At 45.4% G+C, this 17849-nt stretch overlaps 1 protein-coding gene across 2 annotated transcripts in view; it reads right to left on the reverse strand.

Moving 5' to 3' along the window:
* LOC118407831 (monocarboxylate transporter 10-like) overlaps positions 1-6692 on the reverse strand; it is an 11459-nt gene extending 4767 nt beyond the window's left edge. For both annotated transcript variants that reach the window (XM_035808370.1, XM_035808369.1), the window contains exons 1-2: positions 6300-6692; positions 269-945 (exon numbers count right to left, since the gene is read on the reverse strand). In XM_035808370.1, the coding sequence (XP_035664263.1) occupies positions 269-945; positions 6300-6477 (855 nt within the window). In that variant the 5' untranslated portion in view covers positions 6478-6692. The remainder of the gene's footprint in view (positions 1-268; positions 946-6299) is intronic.
* Between the last annotated feature and the right edge of the window lie 11157 nt (positions 6693-17849).

Here is a 17849-nt window from a genome sequence, read left to right on the forward strand (position 1 = left end):
ATCGAAAGCGTGTTCAGCCCGCGCCTTGGAACAGGATGATGGAAGACCTTAGCCGGGTTAGGAGCTACAGTATAAGGAACCGTAGGAACTCTTTGTCAGGAGGTATAAGGAACTGTTAGATAGTCTTTAGAATAAGGATGACGGAAGGAATGATACTCACCAGGAAGACCATGGGCACGAAGTAGGTGAGGAGCTATGAGGAACTGTTATGAGCTATAAGGAACTGTTATGAACTCTTTAGAACAAGGCTGATGGAAGATGTACTCACCAGGAAGACCATGGGCACGAAGTAGGTGAGCAGCGCCACGAAGACGCCCCCGCACCACATGACGTAGGTCCGGTTCTGCCAGATCCTGACGTTGACGACCTTGGTGATCACGGCGCGCAGCCTGCTCACCTGTGGCGGGTTCTGCTCATCTGCAGCCTCCTCCTGCTTCAGCAGGGCGCTGGACTTACTGGACTGTTCCGTGGTGTTGGGGGACTTATTGCACGGTTCCGTGGTGTTGTGGTTCGCGTCCCTGTGGAGGATCTGCCTGTAGCTGAGCGCGCACAGAGACACCAGGAAGAAGAGACCGCCCATGATCCGGAAGGTGTTGGGCAGCCCCAGGTGCAGGAGCGCGGGTTTTAAACCGAAGGGTAACACCGCTGTGAACACGCTGCTGCCCATGGTGACGATGCCGCTCGTGACGCCCAAGTGTCTTCTGAAGTAGTGCCCGAGGATGATGAGGGACGGCACGTACGCCAGCCCGATGCCCGTCCCCACCACCAGCCCGTACGTCAGGTACAGGTACTCTATCCGCGGCACGAAGGAACCCGCGATCATCCCCACGCAGCACACCACGCCGCCCAGGAACGCCGTTTTGCGGCAACCCATCTTGTCTACGAAGATGCCGGCGAAGGGACTGGCCATGTAGAACATTCCCCAGCTCAGGGACCCGATCCAGGCAGTAGGAATAAAACAGATAGTACACAGTTAGCGATTCTGCAGTAAAACTGGTAACACAGAGGTGGTTAGGGCCATATGTAGAACATCCCTCAGTTCATGTGTCGCACCCATCTTGTAGATACAAAACAGACAGACATGGCATGATGATTCTCTCAGATAAAACAGGTAACACACAACAAGTAGTGGACGACCTCAAGTCAACCGTACACACTTATGCCACGTCTTCAGAAGGAAACTGTATCCGCGTGGCCAGTCTAATCAGTATTCCAGCCCACGCTCCGACAGGTTCACCTGGGTGGGTTCTTCAGTGGCAGGTTCGAATGAGCACAGGTACGCGGGCTCTAGGTTTAAAGGCCAGGTGCGGAGTCAGGCCAACAAGGCGTAGGGATAACACAGATAGTTAGATAGTAGATATTCCTCAGAGTTCTACACAGCAAAGAATCATCGACGTGTTCTGTTAATTCATTTCGATTATTAAGCTTTGGTGCATGTCCGCGTGAAAAGCGCAAATTTAAATTCATACGTTAGAAAACCTAACGTTACAGCCCAAGGGCTTAGGCGTTACGGTTACTGGGTTAGGTTCAACACAAGTCGGCAATACGGCGGCATTTTGGTAGACGTGGTGAGTCCAGACATATGGGAGTGAGTGAGTGAGTCAGTGAGTGAGTGAGTGGGTGATTGAGTGAGTGTTGGAGTGAGTGAGTGTGGGAGTGAGTGAGTGAGTGTGGGAGTGAGTGAGTGTGGGAGTGAGTATGGGAGTGAGTGAGTGTGGGAGTGAGTGAGTGAGAGTGAGTGAGTGTGGGAGTGAGTGTGTGAATGAGTGAGTGAGTAAATAAAGAGAGAGTGAGTGTGTGAGAATGAGCCTAAGTTTGACAAACATGTTCAGTGACCTTCATGCTACACTGCGTTAGGCAGTTTGAGCTCCTAGCGTGACCATGACATTGACGTTTCGGGTAGGATACTAAATGGCTTCCAAACCACCTGCCGCCCCGTGCATGTGTGAAGGGATTACCCAAATATTGCAACTTGACATCTCTTGTAATGGCGCAGGGGAGACCCTTCATTTTACCGCACCTCCTCACAGCAGGTACGGCCTGATAAAACTCCCTCAATAGGTTTATTCCATCACGAGGTGCTGAAGTAGACTGTTATATATAACCCAATTACAGGTGTGTTTGCCTTGCCGTGGCCTTGGCCTGGAGTACTGCATCTAGACGGTAAGTCCACAGTGAACAGACGTGCGACCATGTGGCACGTTACGTAAGGCCCCCTGTTCACTAGACGGCGATCGCGATGCGCTCTCACTACGACCTAAATAGGATATGTATAACCTTCCATTTTACACTGGGTATATCATACAGACCATACATAACCTTAAAGACAATGATAGAAAGAGACATTGGACTGTCAGGGTCTAGTTTAGTGTCTGCCATGAAGGACAGACCATACTGGAAAAATGTGCTTTGGACTGTGCTTCATCGGTGTAACCGAATGAATTATGATGATGATGGTATCATGCAAAATATAAAATTGTGACAGAAGGGACAGCAAAACACACAAAGTGTAAAAATTCGTTTCTTTTCTATACAATTCGTTGAGCGACATGTCCAATTCTATGTTGCGGAGAGAGCGCGACGAGAGCGCCGTCCTAGTGGAAAGGGGGTATAACAAATGACTTGTGACCATGTGGCACGTAATAGATGGCAGGTAAATCTGTCTTTATTGGCCCCACATGTCTGGCTGAAGGCCGGTATGCAGGTGTGCGGGCGGGGTGTTTACTGTCCCGCCTGCGTCAACACTCTGCTTGTTCTACCAACGGTCGGCTGTTTGTCTCCGTGAGTCAGGGCGGCTCCGCAGAGCTTTTTGAAAGGTCACACAAAGAAATTCGTCATCGTTAATAATAATTGAATTTCTCAGTTAAATTTGTAATTTCCTCACAAGTCATTTATCTACATGTATGTGACCGTTAGGGCACCACAGAAGAACCAGTTTTTTTCTGCCCTTCTTGGTTTTATTTAAGTCTTTGTGCCTCGGCTGTCCATTCTCTCCTATTGCCCTTCTGTTTTTCCTCGTTTTTCATTTTACCCTAAACGGATTCCTGCGTGATAGCTGGGATATTAACATTAGCTCTTTTGAGTATTTTTTTAGTATCTTTTTTAGAAGAACATGTTAGATGCAGCCATTAGCAATTTGTGTCTTAGTTCCCTTTTCATTTAGCTAGCCTAGTTCAAAACCATTGTATAGTTTAGCCTAGTTTAAAATCATTGTATTAGTTAAGTTTTTCCACTGCATCCATAAGACCACATGTGGTCATTTTGTGCATTTAGCCCTCGGGCATGAATATGCAATAAAGATCATCACTAATATCTGAAAATCTGTTTTTGTCAGTCTGACGTCAGTTGAACACAAGGTAAAGATTTCTCTAACGTGCCTCCGCTGTTCTTCGGGTGTTCCGTCCGCTGGAATGATTGAAGATGGACACAGACAGGCGTGTGACGTCATGACTATCTGTCCCCTTCCTTCAACACGTTTCATAACCTTCTTATAAACCGCAACAACACCTTGTGTAACCCAATACCTACGTAACCATGGCTACGGTAAATACTCACAGTCTTGTTTGTCTTTTCTAATTTACAAGAGGTCTAGAATGTCAGCTTTGGCGGTTTTGTCGGGTTTTATTTTGTTTATCTGGACAACAACAAAAAAATGCTGACCAAATATAAATTTGTCAAAACGCCTCAAAAGACAACAAAAATAGCTCTGGTCGGAGTGTAGACTAGCAACTTACTACACGCCCCGCTAGTCACGTGTGAACGAGTCCGGCAACTTCGTGATGCGCAAAACTATTACAGAAATCCTGGGTGAATACAGACAAAACGAAAAAGGAAGAATTAATCATAATTGTGTAAGCTTTGGGGAGTTGGAAATCTCCTGAGGACAGTCAAAATTACCCCTGGATGAACTGCCGCCGGCGGACAGGATTCCGCAAAACATCGGCAAATTGACAAACCCCCCTCGGCATACCACAAACCCTCTGGTACCAAAACTCCCCTGGCAAATTATTTTCCCTACAACAGCCAGTTTAGTCCGTCTGGTAGAGACTAGTCAGGATTGCGGGGAAGCACCGCATACCTCCGCTAACCACAAAACCGCAGGATTTACCCACGGGTTTACCCACGGCTATAACAGGCACATGACCGCAGACGGGGAAATCATTTGGCCGGCTGCCACAGGACGGCGGTGAACATCTCACGGGAACTAGCGGGTTTCATAAACGAATTTTACGGAATTTATACTCAGAGTTTTACGGAATTCATTCGAGTTTTACGGAATTCATACAATAATTACTATAATAAAATCGTATGGATTCCCTACAATTCGTACTTCATTCCATCGATACATGGTGGTGAACATCTCACGGGAACTAGCGGGTTTCATAGACGAATTTTACGGTATTTATACCTGGAAACATGTGAATTTTTACGGAATTCATACAATCATTACTATGATAAAATCGTATGGATTCCCTAAAACTCCTACTTAATTTCATCGATACATGACGTAGGCATCCCTGGATACGCCGTATCGTAGTATGGGCACTATAGTATACTAGTAACGATCATGTCAAGTCCCAGCTGTTTTGCAAGGCCCGCCAGACCTTAGCTACCCTAGCAACTCCCGTGTGTGTGCAGCATGCGGTTGTTTTGGCCGTTTTATTACTCCAGCCCGGCAAACACGCTCCTGTGTCAGCGTGTGTGTCCAGTCTATCGGCCCATCTGAAGGGGCAATAAAGGGCCAGGTGTGTGGACAGAGCTCTTGGGTCAACACGGCGGGGTGAGGGGGGAGGTCAGCAGGCACGGAAGGTCACTGACCCGGGCTGGGTTTACACAAACTACATCAGTGGGTAAACTCGAGTAATCCGTAGTAACCTTAGTCTTTACCAAACTAGCTACGCTGGCTGGTTTTAAACAAACTACGGGGGGTAAACTCTAGGTCTCCGTAGTCACGCAGGCTACGGGGGCAAACTGTAGTAATCCGTAGTCTCTACCAGACTAACTACGTTGGTTGGTTTTAAACAAACTACGCGGGTAAACTCCAGGCCCGAACCAGAAACCGACGAATTAAGCGGTTTGAGAGACAGCAACAACAAACATACCAAAAATCATGACGATCCGTTAACACGTTCTCCAGTTATTCACGTCCAAAGTTTGCAAGAAAATCGGCAACTGCAATTTACAAAAGCCGCTATCTACCACTAAAAAATCACGACTGAAGCATGTCCAGTACAAGAGTTATCAAAAATGGCCGTTTTGCTGCTGTACCTTAAGAAGCCGCTAGGGGGCCTATTATCGGACTTGACCTTCGTTTTCCTGACCCCTACCCACCTACCAAATATCATCAGGATCCATTCAAGGCTTCACGAGTTATGCTGTTAACAGGCACACAGACAGACACACACACGCAGCCAAACACGCTTAAAACATTACCTTCTGGCGAAGGTAACAACATTGGTTTTAAACAACCTACGGGTTAACTGTAGTAATCCGTAGTCTCTACCAGACTATACACAAGTGCTGACTTTGCGGTGACTTCAGTGAAGCGGAGATGATTGAACCGAAGTTACTTCAGAGGCTGTCATCATTTTCGCTTGTTACCGTTCATTCATACGTTCGTTTAGTTCGGTCAATTTGCAACATTGGGTGGTTACATGCGATCCAGCGGAAAACCGATTGTGCACTCTCCATTGGGTAGCAAAGAAAGCGATTTTACCTGTGTCTAATCACTCGGATATAGGGAGAAGGCCGGGATCTACTGAGATGTCTCAAAAACAAATACGTGCGCAGGTGTCTCACAATTTGCGAAATGAGAAAAGAATAACGCCCTTGAAAGAAAGTAAAAATCTAAAAAGAAAAATGACACGAGACAAAGCGTCAAAAGTACAGTACATCTGTCCGGGTATGCAGTTTGTACCGTTCGGCTGGTGTGTTAGTTACGTCATGAGCATAAGTCGGTTTACCGATAATACAAACAAACAAACAAAGAAACAAACGAACAAACTAACAAACAAACAAACAAACACCTATAGTGAAGGCGTTAGCGTCCGGGAAGCTGTCTGTGAGCGCGGAGTAGTAACAAACAAACAAACAAACAAACACCAGGCTTACCTATAGTGAAGGCGTTCGCGTCCGGGAAGCTGTCTGTGAGCGCGGAGTAAGTGACAAACAAACAAACAAACAAACAAACAAACACCAGGCTTACCTATAGTGAAGGCGTTCGCGTCCGGGAAGTTGTCCGTGAGAGCGGAGTAAGTGACAAACAAACAAATAAACAAACAAACAAACACCAGGCTTACCTATAGTGAAGGCGTTCGCGTCCGGGAAGCTGTCTGTAAGAGCGGAGTAGGTGATGGCGAAGCAGTTCTGGATGCCGAAGAGCACGCCTTGCGAGATGAAGGCCATGAAGCACACGAGCCAGCCGTACCCGCCGTCCGGGGGCGCGGGGTGCGGGTCGGGCTGCTTCTTCTCCGTCATGGTGATGGCTGTGAGATATCAGCTTCTTCTTCTTCTTCCTCAAGATGTCTCCAAGGAGAAGTTGGGGGAAGAGGGGATGATCTTACTTTGTAACCAAGGCGATGGTGGAGGAAAGGAGATGCTTTCTAACCAAGGCGAAGAAAAGCGGAAGGGAGCGCGGAAGGAGTTGTAGAGAGTGGACTCGGTGCTTGTTGTCGGGAGTTCCTGCATCAGGTTGCCTGTAAAACAGTGAGAAGACGATTGGTTAATTACCATATGTCATAAAGCTAGAAATCCTAGAGTAAAGAGATCATCAATACGAAGCTGAACCAAGACACCAAGTCTCGAGAGAAATGATAGACGGAAAACATGGATAACAACAACAACAACAACAACAACAACGTTACATGGCTAAGAACTGAAAATACATGATAGAAGACGGGTGATTGATGAAGCCGCAAATCCCCGTCATGAATGTTTGTGAAAGGCTGGACCAGTTTATTCATAATCGCAGTTTAGTAACGCGAGGAGGAAATTCGAGTGGACAACCTCAAAGTCTAACCACGTGTTTCTTTGTCCATGGCTGTTGGACGACAAATCTAGAATGGAAATCCGATTCAGAGTTAAACAGTTGTTTTGTGTATTCTTTTCAGAAGAGACAAAAGTATAGCTAACTGGCGACAGAAGGGTACAAAACACAATCATCATAAAAATTCAAAGACATTGATTTTTTTGTACTTTTCTTGATTTAGAAAATACTGTATTATTGCCTATCGATGGTTTCTGGTTCTTCTCCTTGTTGACGTAATATCATCGGGTGAAATCAGTTCTGCGCTCCAATTTCAATCATGGCCCGGACAATATTTCTACTTTTTTCTATTTTTATTTCCTCATTCAAAAATGGGTGAAGGAATATGTACAATGAATTTCGTTTCAAATTCACGTTTCCCGTGATGCGATTCCGTTAGTGAAAAACAAGTGTCCGGGGAGGATTAGGATCGGCCTGCTGGATTAAAACAAAACCCTGCGGATTAACATCCAGGCTGTGGATTAACTACGGATTAGCCGCGCGGGTTAGTGGTGAAGAGAACGCGACACCTGCAACGCTCGTACTGCTTTAGCCTACAGGGGGGGTGGGGGTGGGGGTTTGTCGTGGTCCGCCTGTAGCCTACAAGGGTGGTGGTTAGGCTCCGGCTGTTTTTTAGGCGTTTTTGTCAGGCTTTCTATTTTGTACTATTTTCATGATGTGTCGCAGCCGTACAAAACAGAAATCCGGATAAAAACACCCAAAACACGTCAAAAAACAGCCGGAGCCTATTCTCTGCTTTAAGAGTAGAGTGGGGTGTCCCCTGGGGTTATGAGCTTGCCCATCAAGTAGCCGTCTTTGTTCGACACGCTCTTTTGAACGTTTTTTTTTATCACGTTTTTCTCCCCTCTGGCCTGAAACTACTCATTATCCTTGTTACTGGGGAGAAATGGCGAAAAGGAGATAGACCCATGATGCTTTGCTGACCTAGGTTAGGATTCTGGTTTTGGATGTCTTTTAGGCGTTTTTATCCATCTTTAAATTCATATCATGTTTTCTTTTGTACGCAAGTCGGTCTGAAACCTGACAAAATAAAGAAAAGCCCGACGAAAACGCACTAAAAACGTCCAAAATAAGCCTGAACCTAACCTCTGCTTGGAGAATATGAAATCACTAATTATGCTTGTTACTAGGGAGGTTCGGCAAAAGGAGATATACCCATGATGCTTTGCTGAGGACCATTTCTCCATCCCAGCTAACGGAGTGTATTTGACGATCTGTGAGGGTACTTGCGTGAGGGTGAGGTTAATTTTCTGTGAAAACTGATCGATAGTGAATAGAAGGTCTCCATCCTCAGTTTGCGGCGACAAGATTTAATACGAGTCGATTTCGGCTTTATTGCGCCACACAGCTGATCGGCTATGTTACGGATGCTGTCTTCGTCATCCGAAGATTTAGAGAAAAACTCAAAGAAGACGGATAGTCTAAGACTGTAAATAGAAGACGTTCCAAACCAGCTGACTATTGACTAGCTAACACACTAATGCACGGCGGTTGTGCTGCTCAAATGTTTAAGATGTAACGGCAAGCATCGGCAGACCGTCCCCAGCCAATGCGCGCGCTGCCTTCCTCCAACGCCCACCCGGCCCTAGCAACAGCCGCTAAAAATAGCCCTGACGTCACGCGGTCAGGACGGGCTGTTTGCATGAAGGCTCCTGGGACGGGTTGTTTTCGCGAAAACAGCGGACGGAAAATTACGGACAGTCCACTACCAGCAGGGGATGCATGACAGAAAATATTCCAAAATTTCGATAAGGGATTGGATTGCATTCAACGGAAGTATCACACCATCCTCCGATTTCAAAAGAATATCACTTCATTTCACTCCCAAAGCCTCCCCATGAAAAGTTATACACCTCAGCAAATGTCGGCACTTTTTCGTTTATCTCACCTGAGCACAGACAGAAATCAAACCCGAAAAAACGCACATTAAAACAACATGACTTATCAGCATAATACCCAACCTTTCCACACGACTGGCAGTGGAATGACTTCAAATATCTCGCCTTGACAAAACTTGTTTTTCCTACGACTAATTTGTACAACTAGTCATATTTAAATGCACTTTTCACCATACGCTGCAAGAATGGGGAAGAAGAAGAATGATTGCCTAGCGCCTGGGGCGGACGTGTGTTTGAATAACAAGTCCTGGGAACTGTCTGTCAAACTCTGGTGGAACCGAACACGACAGAAAAGGAGCAGCGATTTCCACGCGGCTTACAGCATGTACAGTGGGCTGTGTGCTGGCGACGGACACGCGACAAATCTGGGCATTTGGATTTTTATCAAGGACGTTATATGAGAAGGGCTAACGTCCTTGTTTTTATAGACATTGTTGTCTCTATAAAGTACCTAACATTCATTCCAAGGCGGGTGAGTGCTTATTGCAATTGCTTAAATTAGTTTGAAATATTTGAATAGTTGAAATAAATATTTTGAGGTTTTAATACTACGGCTTCTTGAAATTAAACATTTCCACAAAAAATGTAAAAAAAAAAAAACACGTTGAACTTGATTTGATATCGCTTAAGCCTTCAAAGAATCACCTACCTGGACATTCGCCTATCTTTACCTACCCTCTAAAGACGCTCAAAACCGCATGAAAATGCTTTTAAATCTGAATATAGTTTCCTAGGCTTTGTGAAATGCACGGTTTACACAACACACTGCAACGCGGCGACAGAAAAAACGCCAAATACAAGACATGTATTACACAAAGCGCTGCAACACCAGCTACCACAGAGAACCCGCCGAGTCAGCATTACCGGAGTGCGGGCCTGTAACCTGAGACCACCGCTGCGTGACGTGAGTCATGGACCGGCCAGGCATGACTCAGGAAGGACCACCTGGCAGACTTTCTGTCAGGCAATGCTCTACCTTAGCCTGGATACCATAACCCAACCTCAAAATATATCTTTCGTGTGATAGATACTTGAGATCGGGCTGGGGTTTGGTAACCAAGCTAGCTCTATCCTGGGTCTACCCTGGCTCTACCAGTCACATATAGGCTCCAAAAGTTACTATGATTTATAAAGTGGTGCTGTACTGAGATATTGGACAACATAGACAGACGATCACTGAATGTTACAGTTCTCCAGACGAGATTGACCACCTGGCCCACTTTCTGCACGGCAACGCTCTACCCTGGCTCTGTCAGTCTCCAAAAGTTACTATAAAAGTGGTGCTGTGCTGAGAAATTGAAACTGAAAACTGAAGATCACTGAATGATACTCTAGAGGAGTCGCCATAGAACTCCTATAGAACTCCCTAAGCAGCAAACTGTCAATTTGGCAAATTCTAATATTCTTCAGCAGCTTATGGCTGAGGCTACCGTCCAACGTACGGTCTTGCTGACAAATAAGGAGATTTTGTAACATCTCAAAACCAGCTCCAAAGCCATAATGGATAAAGCGCACCGTAAAAGCTTTACCGTGACCATGACAGGATGCATGTTTTCAGAAAGAATCACCCGCAAAAGTTCATTCAACCGCCGATTCCGATATTTCTACATAGCAATAGGACGTCCCCTTCCCAATATCTACACTCATTCATACCCATAGCTCGCCTCCGCTTCGGCGATAAAGACTGAGATAGAAAAACCGTCACCTCTAGTAGCTCTACCAAGGACGTTAACTTATATAACGTCCTTGCCTCTACAAGGGAAATAATGGTAGCTTCTACTTTTAAAAAAGTCAGTACGGAACGAACAACAAACACTCGCATTCATCACAGAAAGCGATCCGACCCGTGCGCACTCCCGATCCCAAGACGGCCCTTCAAATTATCCGTAATTTTCCCACAAGATTCGTCAAGACTGGTTCTATGCTAATAACGGTAAAATGGGTCACGTAAACACATTATGTATGCATGTCCGTGCAAGTCCCGAGACTCGTGGGACCGGGTGTGCAGTTTGGGACATTTCTAAAGAAACTACTTTACCAGAACCTCGCGGAGAGTAACACAACAGCAGCCGTGTGCGGTTTATGCAAACATGAAATGATTCTTTTTTTTTTCTTCGCGAAGGTCACAGCGCCTTATCAAAGGAGACAAAAGTTTGACAGTTGATCAGTTTTTCCTGATAAAAGCTCCTTGGCTTGCCCTAGCCACGGTTTTTCTTTCTTATCTACGCCGGCTCACTACCATCCTCAATACTTCTGCTCCGTTTTGTAGGCAGGCAGGTTTTGTATCAAAAGTGACGCAAGATATATTTCAGACCACCTTATTTGTAATAAAACACAGTTCCCGTATCCAGGCCCACACTGCTTCCTGTTGTTGCTAGCGAGTGCCCGGCTGCCTTATATGCATAAGGAGCAGGAAGAACGGACAATAAGAGCTGCTCTAGCGACCTCTCCACACACGTCCTTAATGTTCCATTCTCCTCCTTAACTCGTGCAGGACGAATCGAAGGCCTGCAGCAGCATGTTTAAAAGTAAAACACAGCGCCCTGCCCACAGCGAGCCTTCACCAAACCTACATGCTGCATGATGCAACCTTTAGACACGGTTTGTGATAGAAACCCGAGACTCTGCCAACAAACAAGATACCTACAACTGTAAGCAGCGCGATAGCGTTTACGCATAATCCAGTAGGAAAAGCGTAGGTAAAAGCCCGAAAGCAGAACTTACGTTGCTAGCCGAGGCGGTGCTAGTGGGAGATGTTTTTACGGGAGCTGTTTTTCCTCTGCATCCTTCAGCCGCAGCGCAGCGTCCAGAAGCGTCAGCAGCCCGGGCTTTCCTCGGGAAAGTGGCCAGATCAGCTGGCGGACCCGCTATCAGCTGATCGCGTACAAAGGAAATCCTCTCCCTTAACGGGAGGAAAGTCTGTACTAAAGATTACGTAATTATTCACAGCGTACCGATCTAACCGGTATTGAAAACGTCTTTTACAAATCTTTACACCCAGTTTTATATAAAAATCTAGGAACTAGTATTCAAGTCATTTTGTTGTGCGTTAAGCCTTCGTATAGCGAACATATGCTCTGTGTAAATAACGGACGCGGTACATAGTTCCTCCCGTTAATCATTATGCATGGAAGGTGGGCCGTGGCTGCTGAGGTTGCATCATCCCCTGGTCACGTGACGGCGTTGTTTGTGCAGAATCTCCGCTCCAAGCAGAGGTGAGGTGAGCTGGGTTTTTACGCCGTTCCATGAGTTTTTATCGTGCTAAGAAAGCCCGATAATTACCAAATAAAAAAATGGAAAATCGCCGGAAAATCGCTTTATGATGAGCATGATGAATAATGAAACCCTCGAGTAACAGAATACGATGTCTTCGTTCCAAATAAGGAGATGCTCCAAATAAGGCAGTTCATAATAGGCAAAACAGCAACGGGGTGTGATAAAATACTTGCAATTCTTCCATATTTTGGCAGAAAGAAATCCGTAAACTGAACCATTTTCTAACAGGGTAAATGCTTTCCACTCACTCATTCGAACGTTTTAAGATACCTGCCTTCATATTCGTTTTTCTCCTGGCATAAAAAGCTGCTTCTGGGTCGGGTTTTGTTAAAAGTTGTGACAAGTTCGATCTCATATTTACCAGTAAACTGGAAGGACATTTGTCAACAATCCATCCAGACCCTGAGGAGTTGGGGCGAAGGTCTTCCCAAATTTTATCACAAACACTTGAAACAGACCTTCATACCCTGGTCTTCTAATATTCTCCGAGCAGATGTGCGGTGGGCTTGATCTCCAAGCAGATCCTACGGTAGCATAAGATAGTATCAAAAGCTGGCAGAGGAGTGAAGCCGGCTTAGGAGTGTGTTTCGCTACAAGGCAAATGGACACCCCTTGGCTGACTACACTCCTTAGCCAGTTTGGTACTATCTCATGCCATTGTAGGATCTGCTTGGATATTACGGTGGGCTGGTGGTTACCAATACTCCCAATCCATTATTTTAGACTTGGTACATGGTAAAACAAATGATTCGTGAAATGTTCCTGTAGCTCGCTAAAGGGGAAGAGCTAGTAACTTCTAGTAACCCTTTTCGGTAAGAAAGTACCCTGCTACAGAGAAAGTGAGGAAAGTTATGTTACAACTTTAAACCACATATCCGTACACACAAAATAAAGCGCTTACCAACAAGCTTTCGATCAGTCCTCTGACATGATCCTTCTCAAGTTGAAATGACCCAAATGAGAAAAGCGAGGAGAATTGCTACCCTACGGGCCATTAGGCACTACAACTTATACGGGGGGCAGAAAGAAAACAAGTTATTCTGACCCTTCCACCCGTCCTAGATACGAGTACATGACATTGGACACATCGACCCACAGTGCAGACTGCCAGAAAAGTACGTCACGGTTTTAACAACAAAAGTGCTGCCAGTTTTTCTTTTCAGCTGACTTGAAAATAAGTCTGGCACACAGGCTTGTAACACAGCTACAAAATTGTTCTCCAAGCAGAGGTTAGGTTTCGGCTTGGACGTTTTAGTGCGTTTTTATTGGGCCTTTGTCAAGGTTTCTTTAGTTCGCCAGCTAGTTAGAAAAACAGACAAGCCAATGAAAACGCCTAAAAACGTTCGCAACAAGCTGAAGCATAATCTCAGGCGAGTCTCGGATTACCACAAAATGATAACAGTTTGCTAACCATGGGAACCGTGCAGGTGGTTGGGGTAGGATTATAATATAATAGTCATACACAGTAAAACAGAAACGGAAGCGGCGAGCATTCCTTACATCGGGTATCGGTAGCTTAGCACAGGTGCTGATGGTGATGATGATGGGTTTCTGGTTTTGATTCTAGGTATGCTCAATCAAACGCTTCCTCCTTCCGCCAGCGGCCTTGCCACAGCCCCCCTGAACACCTAAATATCTGAAAAGTATGCTCAGGATTACTGATGCTCTATTGACGTCTCTTTGAATCACTTAAATTCAGGTATATTCAATTCATGTGGCGGTATTATGGCATCCGGCGGAATTATGAGAGTTGATGTTACCTCTCCCTTTAGATATGTGTCGCGCATAGTTGGAGGAGTTGGATACAGGTTCTTACAACATGGCAGGTACCTCGTGTTAGAACGAAGGAGTAAGCGAAATATTCCCAGAACGGCACAACGTTACAACAAAGGAATTGGAAAACGAAGGGGATCGAAAACACTTAAACACAGTTAAGTGACACATTGACATTTGACAATCGCTCATACCTACCAACTGTAGCAGTCCTGAGTGTAGCAGTCACCCACATTATTAATAGGACCTCAGCTCGGAATGATGCAATACGTGCGGTACTCAGAGTGACATATCTGTGCACTTAACTCAGCCCCACCCCGGGAATATGATGAAATACCCGGACTAGCGCTGTTCCAGGACATTGCGTGACACTAAATAACATTGATCAGTAGCAGGAATTTTAAACCCTAAACCACATTAGGGGATGATTCAATATTGATATAGTTTAGATTACGTTAATAACAAAACAAGTGGGCACGAAACGGGCCATGGGCGCAGATGTGGGGAAATATGATTTTTGGGCCCCGAAAACCACCTCCAAATGGCCCTGCAGTTTAAAAAAAAACACTGACAAAAGAGCCCAAACTACACCACTTAGAGCTACATACCACTATAAAATCACTGACGTATCAACATCAGAAGTTCAGCTGCAGTATCTAGAAACCCGCAAGGGACCTATTAAGGACATTGGCCTTCGTTTTCCTGCCCCCTACCTAATCACCTACCAAATATATCAAAGCTTCTCGGAATATGTTCTTTATAAACAGACAGACAGACAGACACACAGAGAGACAAACGGCACTGAAATTTAAAAACAACGTTCTTGCCGATGATAAAAATCTCACATTCACCATATCATGACTACATCAAGTATGCTGCTGGTTTCAGTCAGTTTTGCGGCATGGTGACAACGTTACCATCTTGCTCCAGCGAACCCCTCTTCAAAAACATACAGACAGACAGACATAAAGACAAACAGACGGCACCGAAAACAACCTTCTTCGCGAAGATAAAAACCCTACTAGCACTCACCAGTAGGGGCAGTGGGTACCGGCACAGAAAATTCAAGTCCGGTTCAGGTCCACGGACCTGAACCTGAGCCATTATGTGAGAACTTGTGAATGGACGATATGCAACATGGTGGTGATAACGATTACCTTCAGGCTGTGCAGAGGATATTGCGGACCTCTCCGCGCTGTGGAGTCGGTACGGCAGCTTCACTGATGTACACGCTGTACTCATGTCATGGTCACTAATAGGGGTGGATACCCACTATTATAGGGGTGGCTCCGATCCGTACCGGTACAAAACCGGTTTTTCTTGGTGGACCGTCACTACTGTGGGGAAGGTGAGATGCTGGTGGGAATTTGAATATGCTAACGTTTAGACATAATTAGTATCGAATGTGCTCGATTCACTTTTCTGTTTGTTTAGGCACCATGTTTACATGACACTGATAATGGGAAATATGCGACAATAACATTATTTTTGGCGTCAAACTACTGCCTAGCCTGGATACCAGACCCCAGCCCGATCTTAGAAATATCTATCGTGTCAACATGATATGTATTTCTGAGATCGGTCTGGTATCCAGGCTAACTACTGACTTGGATGTCTTAATTCGAAAAACACACAGCTATTGGTGACGTATATGGACCTGTGTATCACTCCACTGCTGTTTGATTGACATCTCAACCAGACTGAACAGTACTAACACTCTCCAAGCAGAAGTAGACGGGGGAAATTCATTCATTCACTTTTTTCCTACATGCCGTCTTTTTCTGTCGGGATAGCTGAAGACGACATATAAGGAAAAGGTCACAATTTCCCCACCAACCTCTGCTTGGAGAGTAACGAAATAGGTCGCCTGAAAAACAGTAGACATTGGCCAAATCCTCCATGTAAACAGACTTACACGCATGTCAGACATGCACATTGTACTCCTCAGATCCTCTGACATGTCAAGTTGGCCAATTTCTGGTTGGAGATATTGTAAATGTATTTAATTTCGCGGGGATTTAATTTCACAGTAGCGGGAAAATAGAGTCTTCGCGGTGGTTTGAGTTTAGGCGAAACCCGCGAACATAAAACCACCGCGAAAGTTTCTGCATTTAGAGTATTCGGGTCCACTTTGTAATGTGTCCCAAAGTAAAGGTAGCTATTAAAGTGGGAGAGAAGAGTATCAAAGTTAAACCATTGAGCTGTTATCTGAATATGAGTACACCTTTATACATACTGTTTGCTCACGTTGTTAACCTCTGCTACCTTCTGTTTACCTAAGTAAGAGTCTCTCTATTGTAGAGTCCTTCAATACTTCTGCTTGTTGACTTTACCCTACTTATTCTGAGATTATTGACCATTTTTGTTTCATGAATGTTTCTGCATATCTTTAAGTATCCCTCCCAAGTGTTTGCCTTCTGCGTTGCATCCAGGGGGGTTGTTTGACATTGATAAACGTCTCACGTTCGCTATACCCCTGTTACAATACCCACGATCTTCGGGCGTATCGATGGAAGGTCGGCCATATTTTAGAATAAGACCGACAGAGGATTGCGCGTATTTTTCCACCTGAAAACTGTCCCTGTCACATATAAGCCATACTTTGTACCTTGTACAATTGTTGTGCAATAAAGCTATAATTATAAGCGAGGCTCGGGCGATTGCCGCAGACTCGTCGTCCGATCGATTTCCGCCAAATGTGACAGGGGTGTAACGTGGAGCAGAGGCTAGTTGTTTGCCGGCCTTCTCGTTACTACACGTTGACCCTGCGCATGCGCAGTGGCCGTTCCGCCTGCCGTCCGCGCGTCGCCCTGAATCCTGATTCCTGCCGTGATGATGCAACACGCGGGAAACCCGCTCCTCTCAGCTCACAGATCGATACTTAGTGCTCTGCAGATGCATGCATGACATCTGAGCTCTCACGGTGTGATATTGTAGGCCGTCAGGGCCAGTAATACACACTGGTAACGATTTACCTCAAGTAACGTAAATTTTCCCCCCGTTTATAATCATTCATTCATTCTGTTAATTTCCTTTCCATCCTTTACAATATAAAATGATCACTTTTCACGCATAACCGAAGGATCTAAAAAATATAGTAGATTTCTTCTTTAGAGTTAATATACTGTCATGAATGTCCTGTAGGCGTTATTGCACAGTAAGTCCCTTTTCACTGGTCCAGGAGGTTTCTGTTCGTTTGTTGGTCCATTCATTCATTCACTCATCCATTCATTCGTTCGTTCGTTAATCTATTCATCCATCCATTCATTCATTCATCCTGTCATTACGCGCAATATTTAGAAAAGCTTTGTGGAAAAGGATCTACTGCTCGTGTCACTGAGGCTACCGTATGATATGATCACATGGCAGAGGAAGATAATTGACTTCACCATGCCGACCACGCACCGAAACCCGGGAGATAAGGCCCCCGGACCAGCTGTTACCTGATCTTACCTGGCGGCGTCTCCGCGACACGTCTGACAGGTGAGAACAGATCTCCCCGCCGGGACAGCGTCAAGCCAGGAGTCAGCGCTAGCCGCATAATCGCCGGGCAGGGCACCTGATAGGGATACATTCTAGTCACCACATATACCGGGCGGGGCACATGATAAGAATACATTCTATCTAGCAGGGAGTCGGCTAGAGTTACCTCGGTGTGAACACATGCTATAAACAGCACGAAACAACACCATGACGTCCTTCAGTTCAGAAAACCGAAGAATAATGTTTTTTAAAGCGCAAATTGCGTTCCTAGTGGTACACGACATTTTATAATAAAGCGGACATACCGTTATTATTACTCCAACAAAGGCGGCAGATGTCTAGTCTCTACCAGACCTCCGGATCGCTGGAAAAAT

The sequence above is a fragment of the Branchiostoma floridae genome, unplaced genomic scaffold (assembly GCF_000003815.2).
Source record: "Branchiostoma floridae strain S238N-H82 unplaced genomic scaffold, Bfl_VNyyK Sc7u5tJ_1489, whole genome shotgun sequence".
Classification (NCBI taxonomy): domain Eukaryota; kingdom Metazoa; phylum Chordata; class Leptocardii; order Amphioxiformes; family Branchiostomatidae; genus Branchiostoma; species Branchiostoma floridae.